General features: G+C 42.6%; 1 protein-coding gene across 1 annotated transcript in view; it reads right to left on the bottom strand.

Annotated features, from left to right (window-relative positions):
• Nucleotides 1-14,319, bottom strand: part of LOC145399245 (potassium channel subfamily T member 2-like) — a 340,618-nt gene that overhangs the window by 31,862 nt on the left and 294,437 nt on the right. The window contains exons 24-25 of the mRNA XM_080271933.1: nt 9,158-9,257; nt 6,019-6,124 (exon numbers count right to left, since the gene is read on the bottom strand). Of these exons, the coding sequence (XP_080128059.1) occupies nt 6,019-6,124; nt 9,158-9,257 (206 nt within the window). The remainder of the gene's footprint in view (nt 1-6,018; nt 6,125-9,157; nt 9,258-14,319) is intronic.

The following is a 14,319-nucleotide window of genomic DNA, read 5'->3' as shown; positions in this document are numbered from 1 at the left end:
CCCTGCGTGCAAGGCCTGGGGGGGCTGGGATTACGATGGAGGAGTTGAGAGGTAGGATGGGACTGAAGTGTATTCCCCTTTTGATGAGGAGAGGTAGACTGAGATGGTTTGGGCATGTGGAGAGGATGGGGGATGATAATTGGGTGCAGAAGGTGAGAAGTGTTAATATTGGGGGTGGGGTTGCGAGGGGTAGACCAAGAAAGACGTGGGATGAGGTCATTAAGTGTGACCTCAAGGTTAGGGGACTGAACAGGGAGGCTGCCATAGATCGTGCAGCATGGAGAGCTACCATTAGGTGACCAAGGTCGACGCATGCAAGTATGTTGAAGCCTTCAAAAACGAACAAACGAACGAACGAAGATATATATACAGTAATCACTCTAATATCCGGACGCCCAATAACCGAACATCTCCACTACCCGGACCTTATCGTCCTGGGATCCAACATTCCCAAAATGGTCCGAACCCCCCCCCCCCCCAAAAAAAAAAAAAAAAAATCGATTTTTTGCCGTCTGTAATTTGAACTTGCCGTGCGCGCCACGGGAGAGCATTGTTTTGGTTCGTCATTCCTCCGATGTCCGATAGAGCGCCGCTGCATCCTCCCCACTTCCCGCCTGTCTCTCACCGCGACTGGACCTACGCTCTTCGCAATGGCTGCCCACGTGCTCGCTTTTGTGGTGGTGCCGTACTTGCTGCAAGGCCTCCTGCTGCTCTCGGCCCTCCTCTTAGTGTGTGATGATGATGGCCCCGCCACCTGAGAAAAGGAAGAGAGTGGTGCTGACTCTGGAAAAGAAGAGGGAGATATTGGAGAAAGTTGATGCGGGTTGGTCTTCTTCCCGCATTCTCCGCGAGTATAACCTGGCCCGGTCGACTTTGTTCGATATCAAACGTTCCCGAGACAAACTCATGCAGTACACAGCTGATTTCTCATCGAGAAGCAAACGCAACGTGGAAAGGAAGGTTATGTTTACCCCCAAGTTTGCAGAAATCGACCGATCCACGTTAATTTGGTACCGACAGCAATGTGCAGCTGGTGTGATGGTACGTGGAATGGAACTGAAGGCTGCTGCTGAGAAGTTTGCAAGGATTCACGACGCCCTAGACTTCAAGGCATCCGAGGGTTGGCTCTTCGCGTTCAAGTTGCGACATGGCCTTACTAACCGTAAAGCACATGGCGAAGCATTGGACGCTAACGAGGATGGAGCTGACGACGACAGGGAGGGCCTCACTCTCGGTCAAGTCTATAACGCAGACGAAACTGGCCTATTCTATTGCTCGCTGCCAACGAACACTCTAGCCGAGGAGACGGAGAAGCGTGTACCTGGCCGCAAGCTTTCTAAGGAACGGATATCTGCTTTGTGTTGTGCCAGTGCTAACGGCATGCACCGGCTTAAGCCTGTTGTTGTTGGCCGTGCAAAGCAGCCTCGGTGCCTTCGTGGGGTGATGGATGTCCTTCCTGTCGTCTGGTACCATTCTTTGAAAGCATGGTTCACAGCTGTGATTTTCAAAGACTGGTTTCACCGTCACTTCGTCAAGGAGGTCATCCAGTACCAGACGAAGACACTGGGAATCCCTTGCGACCAGGTAAAGGCTCTCCTTCTGCTCGACAATGCACCTGCCCACCCGTGCGACAAGGACTTGGTTGCTGAGAATGGCCGTATTAGGTGCATGTTTCTGCCACCTAATATGACTGCTCTCATTCAACCCATGGACCAAGGAGTGATCGTGGCAACAAAGCGCCTGTACCGTCGGAAGTTCCTGGATGAGGTGATGGTTGTTCTCAAGGACGAGGACGAGCGCAGGGAAGGATGTGACACTCGAGGCAAGCGGGCTTTGGAAAACCTTCGCCGCTACAACATCAAGTCTGCGCTGTACAACTGGGCTAGTGCATGGAAGGAAGTCCCTGTGAAAACTCTTGAAAATGGTTGGTCTCGTCTGCTTCTCAGAACAGATGTGGAGTACGATTTTCTGGGCTTTGACGTGGATGACTTCCATGCACGGCTACGTACGCACGGCGACGTTGTTGATGTGGATGATGTACGTGAGTGGTTGGACGACGACGAGGGCGATCCTGGGTATCAGACGTTGTCTGATATCGAGATCGCGTCTTCGGTTGCTGGTGTCAGTCCCGAACTCGAAGATTCCGATGACGAAGGCGACGATGATACTCCAGCCATCCCCAAGCTGAGCGCACTCTGGGAACATCTAGAGTTCGTCCTAGACTACCTGGAACACCCGGACTCCAACAGGGAGATGGGGCCCCTGGGACTCGTGGAAGAAGTGCGTGCTTTCAGGCAGCGCATCCTCAATCGCCAGAATCGTCGGTCCTTGCGTCAGTCAACGATTGACAGTTTTTTCAGGCCCGTGACCCCCGCTGTGCCAAGCCCTGGCTCCACTCCGGTGTCTCCCCAAGACAGGCCCTCATGCTCCGAGCCACAGCCCAGCACATCAGCTACAGTGGAGTCACCGCTCGACGTGAGTTTGCGGCTTTCCTCAGAGTCTTCTGCAGTCGGTACGCCATCACCACGACCCAGCGATGCACCCCTTGGTCGCCTGCCAGTGATACTCTCGGACTCTGACAGTGAATAAACAGCAAGATCTTCTCCACTAGACCACACGGGAATTTTGAGTGTTGTGCAGTGAAAAAAACAGTGTGTTGTGTTAAGGTTTTCGAAATGAGAGAAAAGACTCAGTGGAAACAAAATTTAACGTAACTAACCTTCTTTGTTTTGGCTTTGGAAAAGAAAAAAAAACTTGGGAAAAGTTAATGTGCAACACTAAATTATACTGGAACATTATTTGGACTAAAGTGAACACTGTGAAGAGAACGGACTTCTGTGTGTTATTTACTAAGTTCAGTGCAAGACTTCAGGAAGAGTGTACTGCAAGTGCTTCAGGAAATCATTCTTACTGTCAGAGTCCGAGAGGAGGCGGTTATTCATCGAGGTGGCCAGGGACTTGCTGTAAGTAGCCAGAATGTTTCATACTGTACTTTTTTCCATACTATACTTACCTCATGCATGTGCAGTAGGAATGTGTTTTTCAGAGTTAGGCTAGGTTAGGGTCCATAAGTACCAGAATGTTTATTAATGTATGAACATACTTCTAAACCCTCATTTTATGTTTCTTTTGCATTTATTTCAGTCATTTATGTGCCTTATTGGTGTGATTTGGGTGTTAAATAGGTGCTATGCATGTCCGGAGGGAGTTGTATAGGTGTTTCTCTGAGTTAGGGTCCATAAGTACAAGTCCATAAGCTGGGGCCCAATATCCGGACGAAACCAATATCCGAACCTACCGATGACTCTCTTGATCCGGATATTGGAGGGGTTACAATATATATATATATATATATATATATATATACAGTAAAAGTCCAATTCTTCGGCATCCAATTCCCCGGCAAATCTGACATTTCAGCAGTTTTGAGAAATAGTCCCATTTACGAAAATCTCTGATCGTTCGGCAGATTTTCCGATTTTTTTCGTCAGTCTTGAAATTCTCCATGAGGACCCTCTACTGCTGGGGACTTCTTCCAGCAGTAGCAGAGTCCAATCAACCCCTTCTATTGTACATATGTAAATAAGGAACCTACTATAAGTTTAGGTAAGTGCATGTCAACTTGCAGGCCTACTGTACCATTACATTTATATACAGTATGTTCACTAATTTCTTTATTTTTCATATTCATGTATAGTACTGTATTCATTACAGTATTGTACAGTATCAAACAGTATACAGTACTCTCTCCAAACACATTTGTAATGATATGAGTAGTGATGATAGTGTTCACCGAAACATATAAGGTATTGAGTGGGTAGGGTTTTTGATAATTTGGTAATTTTGATTTTTCGGCACTAGCCTGGTCCCATAGATGCCGAAAAATAGGACTTCTACTGTGTATATATATATATATATATATATATATATATATATATATGTATGTATATCTATATATATCTATATCTAACTATCGATAATCTATCTATATATCTATATATATATATATATATATATACGTATATATACATTATATATATATATATATATATATATATATATATATATATATATATAATGTATATATACATATATATATATATATATATATATATATATATATATATATATAATGTATATATACATATATATATATATACATATATATATATATATATATATATATATATATATATATATATATATATATACAGTATATATATATATATATATATATATATATATATATATATGTTTATGTATATAGTGGTAGGTGGTGGCAACCATCATCCACTCATTGATGTTGTGATGCCTACTTCCTTCACCTTTATCATTCTTTTTCTGTGCCTGTCCTCCTCTCTTCCTATTTCTCCCATCTTTCGTGTCACTTCTTATTGCTTTTCTTTCCTTTACAGGTGCCTTTACACTGAGTGACAGATCAAATGGTTTCCTGTAAGCCAAGAAACCATTTACAATGCTGGGTGGTAACCATATAACCAATCCATGTGTGCTCCCTACGTGTCAACAAGTGGGTTGGTGGAGAGTTAGTGCCCCTCCCCGTAAAACAAATAACTCAAAGTCAAATGGCCACCCCTTATAGGATTATGGCGTCTGGCAATATAGATAGACCCACAGTATGCAAGTTCAGAGTATGCGATCTTCATTGTACACGAGGACCTATTTTCTTCCGAATTTTAGTGTATTTTCTAACAGTACGCAAACTGAACTCATTGTAGGCAAAACGGCAGCAAGGAGTGGCCCAAATCCGGGGTTTACCACGTGCACGTGACATTGCCACCCCAAGAAGCGCCAACCACCAGCGATGGAGAGTTGAGACTTGTCGATGATGGAGCTCAGCCGGGTACTGTGTGCCCTAGATAAATTCAAGGAGGAATTCAAGAACATCGAACACTGTCAGTTGCGAGTGGAGGAAGTGATGACTTCACTTTGAAGGGTTTATGATGGAAGTGAGAGCGTTAGCTACTGAAAGTGTCGAAAGTATTGGTGACGAGAGTGGAGTGTCAGGTGGTGTGGCAGGTGGTGCAGGTGCACGCTATGGTTCCGAGAAAATTCGCCATCAAGTCAGTTCGCCGTCAGACAATAATTAACTTGTTTCTTCCTCGCTGTAGTCGCCTTTGAATACATATTCTAGCATCACCCATAGCTGTCTTCAATAATGACGGCAAATTGTCTTGTTATTGTTGTGATGGCGAATTGACTTAACGGAGAATTCTCCCTAAACCCACGCTAGGTGTCTCACCCTGCCTCGGATCCCCTTCTTACCTCCATTAAGCCTGTTGTCCTCTTGGGTTAAGGTGAGCAGCCATTTTCTTGTTGGTTTAGTTAAGCCATATCCTTGTTGATTTAGTAAAGCCATAATCTTGTTGGTTTACTTTATCTTAGGTAATAATATTATGTCTTAGATAGTTTCCCTGTACAATACAATACTTAGGTCTGAAAGGAGTCTCAAGAGTTACCAATGAAGAGGTGTGCTTCTCGTATGTAATTTTTCCCATCAGTTTATGTGTTCACAGTACGCGAATTCCTAGTAAGCAACTTCCTCTGCTGCTCATATACTCGCGTACTGTGAGTACCTACTGTATATACAGTGTATATATATATAGAGAGAGAGAGAGAGAGAGAGAGAGAAATCTATCTATCTCTCTATTGCCAGACGCCTCAATCCCGTTCGGGTGGCCATTTAGATTCTGTTTCTTACACACTCTCCCAAACTCATCCACCAAGCCTTGCAGTTCTCCTTCGTCTTCACTCAACAACACAGTATCATCTGCAAACAACAGTACAGGGAGTTTCCAAACACTACCCTCTCTCACCAGGGCCACTCCAACATCTATCTACCTATCTAACTATACACAGTATATATATACTATCCCAGCTTTCCACTAAAAAGGCATTAGGTTAGGTTGTTAGGTAAGGCTAGATTTGCTTGGGATAGGCCACATTAGTTTAGGAAAAACATGGTTAGATTAGTTAACATATGAACAGACAGTCACTCACACAATGTCTCCCTCCTCCAGCTTAAGGTCGCAAGATGGGTTGATGATGACGAAGGAGAGAGAGTTACGCTTCTCGGACACGTCATCATAATCCTCAGGTGGCAGGGCTGTTAGTAGTAAAGGGAGTGATATGATGACATTAAAATGGGTAGGCTGGGTTATATTTACCTTAGTCTGGATTAGGTTAGGTTAGATTTGGTCCGGTGTGTTATGTTATTCTAAAAAAGTGTAACATACATCAAGTCACATCAAGAGGAGAGACACTGCTGGTTGGGCCATGTCTGGTTTTGTAGAAAAAAAAATGTTGCTGGACTGTGCTTTAGGAAAGATTAGTTTATGAAAGGTTAGTTTTAGATACAGATAGAGACCAGTTAAGCTAAGGTAAGGTACAGTACAGTGGAGAAAAAGGCAGAGATATTATTAGGCTACAGTCGTTCTATTTTATGAAGGCAGTTTGGGTGGGGCGATTTGGGACCTCACATTGTTAGCTCTGTTGTCACATCGCCGCCGACACACGTGTAATTATTTGTGTTCACCTCTCTCTCTCTCTCTCACTCTCCTATTTTAAGCTAGTAACTACTTATAAATGAATTTTAAACACTCTGTATAAATGTAATTCAATATAAAAGCTATAGTATAGTATAAATCTCATAAGACTTGTCAGCGTTACTTTTGAGACGTTGTCAGGTGGTGACACGAGGGACAGCCCTGCGTGAGCGGGACATACTCGGTCAGTCTCCCGCCATGGGAGCTATAAAAACAAAACGCACCTATAGTCTTTTACCTCAGGGGTGGTGTTGAAAAAAAGTCGAAAACAAGAGAGAAAATAAAGAAAATAAAATTAATAGTAGTTAATATAAATATGAGAGAGAGAGAGAGAGAGAGAGAGCACGTGTGTGGCGACGATGTGACAACAGAGCTAACAGACTGAGGTCCAAGAGCATCCCACCCAAACTGCCTTCATAAAATAGAATGACTATAGGTAAAGTATGGTAATGTTGGACTGAGAAAGAGGTGAAGGGACAGCTAGTAAGTTCATGACACATCCATGTAAACGGCCGTGTTTTACTGGATTTGGCTGCATTATGCTGGGATGTGTTGTGTTGTGCTGCCTGCACAGTATTAGTACTGCACTGAATGATGAATATGTACTCGCTTTGTGTTGGTGCACTGCACAGCACAGTAATGTATTATGTTGGGCCTTTTAAATATGTAAGAAAATATACCCTATAGGAAGTACAGTATAATGGAATGTCATCAACAGTGTGAGCAGTGACATCTACAGCATAACTTTTTTATCTCATCTGGGACAGAAATCTGAGCAAAGTATCAGTTAAAAATCTACTTTTCTCTCAATTTCATTAAATAAAATGAAGAAAATTTGGCAGATGATGATATAGTCATTTACAATACAAAGTTATCAATCTATCCACATAAAATTTAGCTAAACTTTTAATTCTAAACCTTTCAGTATGACGATTTCATATTTCAATGCATTCCTTCAACTGAGGAAAAGCTTCTCATACTGACAAGGTTAATAATGGGTAACAAAGATTAGTCTTTCCTAAGCTAAATAAATTCATCCTGAAGCAGAAACTATGAAGCAAAAATTACATCTGTGAGCTGAAGCAATTACTGTATAATGAAGGAAAAAAATAGATGTCGATAAAAATAAAATAAAATTGTAGTCAATGAAAGGAAAATGGTGGTTAATTAAAGGAAAAAAACTGGTCAGTGAAAGGAAAGGAAAACAGTGGTCAATGAAAAGAAAATATTGATGAAAAGAACATAAAACAGTCACTGACGAAATGATAATCAAAGCCATCAGTGAAAATATACTGTACAGTCAATCATCGAGTAATGCAGACGATATGGACTGGATGAAGACCACTCAAACACACGTTACTTAAACAATATGTTTGCATGTATGATGGTACAATGTGTTTTGGTGACTTTCCAAAAGTCTCACTTTTACCCCTTCTTATCACTCTACCCCACATGAATTATCCCCTACTAATACCCACCATCAGGTAAAACACTGAAAGCAATAGATATAACTACTGTGAATAAGAACAAGAATTATATTAAAAGTGCATTAACAAAAACATAAGTTAGGTTGGGTACCCGTGTGTTGTTGATGCATAGCTCCACGGCATGCTACCCCCCGCCCCCCATCCCCAATGTTGTTGTCATTATTGAGATGCTGCTGCTCCTGCACTTCCTTCTTCAACATTTAAGTCGAATCTATCAATGGTGCTTTGATTCATGCCACGGTTTTACACCATTTCTACCTGCCTCTTTCCCTGCTCTAACACCTTTACTATCTCATACTTCTGGGCATACATGAAGATGAGCCACTTACTGGGTGGCTGGGGCTATCACACAGAATGAATGGGAGTCAATGACCTCGCTCGATACTCAGTGACAAACGAAAATCTTGCTGCACGGCGCAGGTAGAACTCGGTGAGACACGAGAAAAGATTATGTGGACATGTGCCCAGGAGAGCTACTAGGATGTAAGCCAGCCAACCATGGTGAATCTGGTGGGTGACATAGCTGCATGCAACTTTGAAAATGCATTGCCAGGCCAGATGACACTTCCCATGTAAGCTCAACATTTTCTTTCTATCTATCTATCTATTGCCAGATGCCATAGTCCCGTACGGGGTGGCCATTTGACTCTGAGTTATTTGTTTTACAGGGAGGGGCACTAACGCTCCACCAACCCACTTGACACGTAGGGAGCACGTATGGTTTGGTTATATTGTTACCACCCAGTGTTGTAAATTGTTTCTTGGCTTGCAGGAAACCATTTGGCTTGTCACTCAATGTAAAGCCACCTGTAATGGAAAGAAAAGCATTAAGTAGTGACAGGAAAGATGGGAGAAATAGGAAGAGAGGAGGGCAGGCACAGAAAAAGAATGATAAAGGCTAAGAAAGAAGTAGGCAGCACTACATCAAGTGAGTGGATGATGGTCACCACCACCTACCACTGACACTTCCCATGTAAGCTCAACATTTTCCCCGTGCTAATTATGACCTGTCGCATTATGCTGACCGTGAATGTACAAAGATGCATTACTCAACCATGCGTTACTCAAGGATTGACTGTACTCTCAGCTCAACCACTGAACACTCACATAGGCTCTGCATACGTGACTGGACCAGCTGGGCAATCTCAGCTCTCTCTATAAGGTTGCTGTGGCCTTCCTTAGGGTCATCGGAGATGTTTAGTGAGAACTGCAAGCGTTGTCAACAAGTTTACATAACAGCACGCACTTCAGATTATTCTAAGTGGCATAAAAGACTTCACAGCACATTTTCCTTAGTGAGTTATTTTGCCTACTACATCTGCATATCCTCTCATACATTATTTATATTGCTTGAATATGAAATTACTTTGCATCAAAAATACCACATGATATTAAGTGTACTGTGCAGAAGAAATCAGTAAAAAAAGGTGTGTTATAAAATCTCCAAACCAACAAAGAACACAAATCTTCAAACTTTGGTCGTATTCTTCCCTACCCTAAATGGATTTAACTATAGATTTATGCAACTATTACCTCTCTATTTTACAATACATTTTACATACAGTAAAACATATGCTTCACTAAGTTTCCATCTATATTACTTAATACATTATTAAGTCTAACATTATTAAAAAAACATTTACCTGATACATTTCATTTAAAGTCCAATGTATTTTGTACTTAACTATCAGACATTTCACATAACTAACAACATATTTAAGATATAATTACCTTTCCATCTACCATACATTTTCCCTAGTTAACTTGCAATCTAATATGTTCTTCACAGGATTACTCTTCCATCTAATATGATTTTTATTTATATTAGCCAAATTATATGTCTTATAGTTACCAAAAAAAAAAAAAAAATATTCGGTATATGTTGTTAAAGAACTGTACATACTAATACCCCTAAAGTCAAGATTCTTCATAAGAAACACTGTCAGTTGTATACAGTATCGAGTATACTGTTTAAACCCTCCTGTACCCCAGCATGTATCCATCATATTCTTGCAACTGCCAAATTGTTTTCTTTAGCTTATGGGACACCTCTCATGGTCAACTTTTTCTCAGCCATAGACTCACTAAGGTACTTCAGTCAGGCTAAATTCTGATATTTTTTTCCTGGCTGAGGGAATTTTCTGCAAACCAAGGGAAAATCATGGCTGTTTTCAATCCTCTGACTTCAAAAATTTGCCTCAGCTGAATAACACAGTCTTGTGGTAGCTGAAGTATAGTACAATGTGTCCACAGGGTTGATGAGGTTTGTTATTGACCTTTTCATTGTAAGAACTTTCCCCTAAACTGGATAATATTGCCCAGTGGTGGCAAGAATAATCCATATCATAGAAGTGGAGGGGCTGCCACAGCAGACGAGGAGAGACTATGACAAGCTGGAATGAGTGCCACACCGAGACATACAATGCCTCATCAATAAACAGGTTCTCCTCATTAATACAAGCTTCACATACCAGTACCAATGAATTTACTCCTATTTTCATTTTATGCTACTCATGATTTACTAAAGAATAAGCCCTCATTCTAAGCTGCCTTCTCTGCTTCTTTATAGAGTACTTCATGACCTCTCTCATAATACTGTACTGTCACCTCCAGTGATTTTACTCTGCCATGAGGGAGCCACAAAATCCCAAGAATGTTAAGTCCACAGCAAATTACAGAAAATTTGTGACATATTTCCGTTGCTGCCTAAAAATTTAATTGGACATATATTTTTTCTTATTTACATCAGTAGTATAGACAGAGTTATGATATTCTGAAACATATCTAGGACTTGTAATGAGGCCTGACTGCACAGGTAAACCTAAAATGTAGTGCTATCTATATCTATATCAATCAATCTATCTATCTATATAGATAGACAGATAGATAGATAGACTATATATATATATATATATATATATATATATATATATATATATATATATATATATATATATATATTCGTCTTTGTTTTTGAAGGCTCCAACATGCTTGCATGCGTCGGCCTTGGTCACTTAATGACGGCTCTCCATGCTACACGATCTATTGCAGCCTCCCTGTTCAGTCCCCTAACCCTGAGGTCACACTTAATGACCTCGTCCCATGTCTTTCTCGGTCTACTCATAACCCCATCCTCAATATTAACACCTCTCACCTTCTGCACCCAATTATCATCCCCCATCCTCTCCACATGCCCAAACCATCTCAATCTACCTCTCCTCATCACAACACCAATACACTCCAGTTCCATCCTACCTCTCAACTCTTTCATCGTAAACCCAGCCCCCCCAAACTTTGCACACATTTCACGCAGTGACGCACTGCACATCCGCCTAATCATTGTCATTTTTGTATGTCTGAGCCGGCAAATATCCTCCTCCTTTACTGCCCAGGTCTTACTACCATGCAGCATTACACTCCTAACACATGCTGCATACAAAGATCCCTTAGCACAAAGGGAGAGTCCTCTCAATGTCAGGAGAGGCAACAGCTCCCCGAACTTCTTCCAACCACTTTTCACCCTAGCCACAGAGCTAGCACCAGCCCCACCTCCAGCACACAACATGTCTCCCAAATAACAAAACTCTTCCACACACTCAATAGATTCACCAGCAAGTTCAATCCTTTCACGCCTGACAATCTCTACCGGCTCTCCCCGACAAGCCATACACATAAAATCAGCATTATCTCGCAGTCTACCTCTGATACCACTACATCTCTTGTGCACCCATTTATCACAAACACCACACAAGATGGAATTACTTCCCACGCCCTTGTGGCAAACTGCACATGACCACTCTCCCTCGTCTTTGACAGTACCGCCACCAACCCTAGATATCATCACTTTTGTTTTATCTGCATTTACCCTTAACCCTTAGCCGCCGCGGGGTTCCCGGCTGCAGCACACTCCTCCCTACGTGCATTTCCGAGATCTTGGAAAAAATACCCTTACTTCAAACCCTTATATCTGACAAACTATAATAGGTAGCGAATTCAAGAAAGTTCATAAGACTCACCAACTCTTCCTCTTTCCAATGAGGGTATCCTGAGGTCTCTAGGTGGTCCCGTCGAGTAAGGGTGAGTTGAAGACGAGTGGTTTTTCACGTTTTGGTGCGCGGCTCCAATTGCGGCCCAGCCGCCTAGCGTTGGCAGCACTGATTGGAGTGGTAACTGTAACACTGCCCGAGCGTCCTTGGAATGCGGAATATTCCACTCGTTTTTTCTACTCCTCCTTACTCACCACCGTGAATATGAGTCATCACCCGGTTCATGTGGCTCACCCAAGGATTTACCGCCCACACCACCATGCCACTAAGCCCCGTAGGTGTGTGGGAAAAGAAATATCTCGTCGTTTTTTTACTCACTTCTTCCGTAAATAATCATATTTCTCCTTTACTACGACACTTAGAAATGCACTTTACATCATGATTAAGGGTAATTGCACTTTGACAAGTAAATGCTGTTGCTCTCTCACGCATTATCGTAGAATATGAGGTAATTATTTGTATTGTAAATCTGACTGCTTTGTACTAATCAGGGTTATAGTGAAAATCATATAAATGTTTCACACATCTAACATTATTTGTACTTCACATCACAGATACACTGATGCTCATATTTGGCACAATCCCCCTGAGTACTGAGTGAAATAACTTAGGTATACCGAAGCAGGTATTGTTCATTGTGGCCCGGTCACAAGTGGTTTTCTTTCAGGTAACAGGTAGGCAAACTCAAAGTATATCCAATAATTTTCTAACCAATATCCAATAAACAGTATCAACTCCTGTATTGCACTTACTATAAATCACTTATATGCACTTGTAGAACTTATAAAAGACTTATATCAGCACTTTCTATAATTCACTTACAATATCATACACATTTCACTCATTTATGAAAATACACAAACTTCTGCACTGCTGTACTATTTACACTTCCCCACACACCTGCTCAGTACTCATACCACTCCTGAAGGGCCTGGTTGTGGAGATTCTGCTCTTGAAGTGGTAGGCTGAGGTGTGGGGGAGCGCAAGCAGGCGGCGAGAGTGTGAGGGAAACGGCTCTGCGGCGTTTTTTTCCGCAGATGACTGCCAGGTCCGCGTCACTTTCCCGATGTCCTGGGTCATCTTGCACCTCCTCATCGCCGAAATCATCACTCTCGTAGACTGTCCCTTCCTCCTGGAGAAATCGGGGAGCCCTCTCTGGTGTCGGAGAGCGAGTAGGGGTTGGAGGGCAAGAAAGCTCACTCTCCACGTGGTAGCAGCTTTTTTTTTCTCCTCAGAGGACGTACTCGTGCTGAGTATACGAGAGGAGACAGTATCGTTAAGGGCACGTCCTATGGCACTATCACTAAGCCCTTTACCTGGCAATAAGGGCTGAACTTTCGCGGGGATTGATGAGGCAATCAGCCCTTCATGCGATGGGACAGAATCGGACAATGTCAAGGAAGATGACGTGGCTCCTCTCGCTACCACTGCCGAGTACTAATGAACCGTGCAACCGCAGGGTACCTGGAAGTCCTACCTACCCCGTAGGTATCACAGAAAATGGGCCCATGCTTAAACAGTGGCGGGAAGGTGAGTGCAGTATATCAAATCAACCGGCGGCCCTCCATGCCCTGAATCCTGTCGTGCATACACGTCAGCCAGCAGATAGGGGTTAAGCCCTTGTGCCACCATACCATCTCTCCACTTCCTAAACCTTCCCTCTGCCTCCCTTTCGTTCTGTGCACTCAACATCAAATCATCAGCATACAACATCTCCCACGGGAGTCCGTTTCTAAAGTCACGTGAGTGGACATCAAGTACCATGATAAACAACATGGGACTCAAAACTGACCCCTGATGCACACCAACATTCACGGAAAACTCATTGCTCAAATCTCCATTCACTCTTACCTGGGTGCGAGCACCCACATACATAGCCATAACCGAAATTCTTTTAACCGTAATATGCCATTAACCGTATTTTTTACTAAAACGTTCTCATTTCGATTAACTGCAAAAATATGAAAATCTAACACAGCAGGCTTGTTTCGCGCCACTGACGTTAGTTTACTGTTGCTCCGCTAGTCACTATAGTCTGTCTCAGGAAAAACGAATGTAGAATATCGTCTGTTTTACTCCAAAGTCACTGTCAAAGGCCGAAGGCATCTGATTTAACGACCTGTGGGAATACAAGCTGGCCAGGGACAACCCTGAGGGCAAGAGGCGCGCGCGCACACACACACACACACACACACACACACACACACACACACACACACACAC

The sequence above is a fragment of the Coenobita brevimanus genome, chromosome 48, assembly GCF_032717465.1.
Source record: "Coenobita brevimanus isolate Jiangsu-jjx chromosome 48, ASM3271746v2, whole genome shotgun sequence".
NCBI classification, from domain to species: domain Eukaryota; kingdom Metazoa; phylum Arthropoda; class Malacostraca; order Decapoda; family Coenobitidae; genus Coenobita; species Coenobita brevimanus.
The sequence above is the reverse complement of the archived record's forward strand: the minus strand, read 5'-3'. Positions and strand labels throughout refer to the sequence as shown.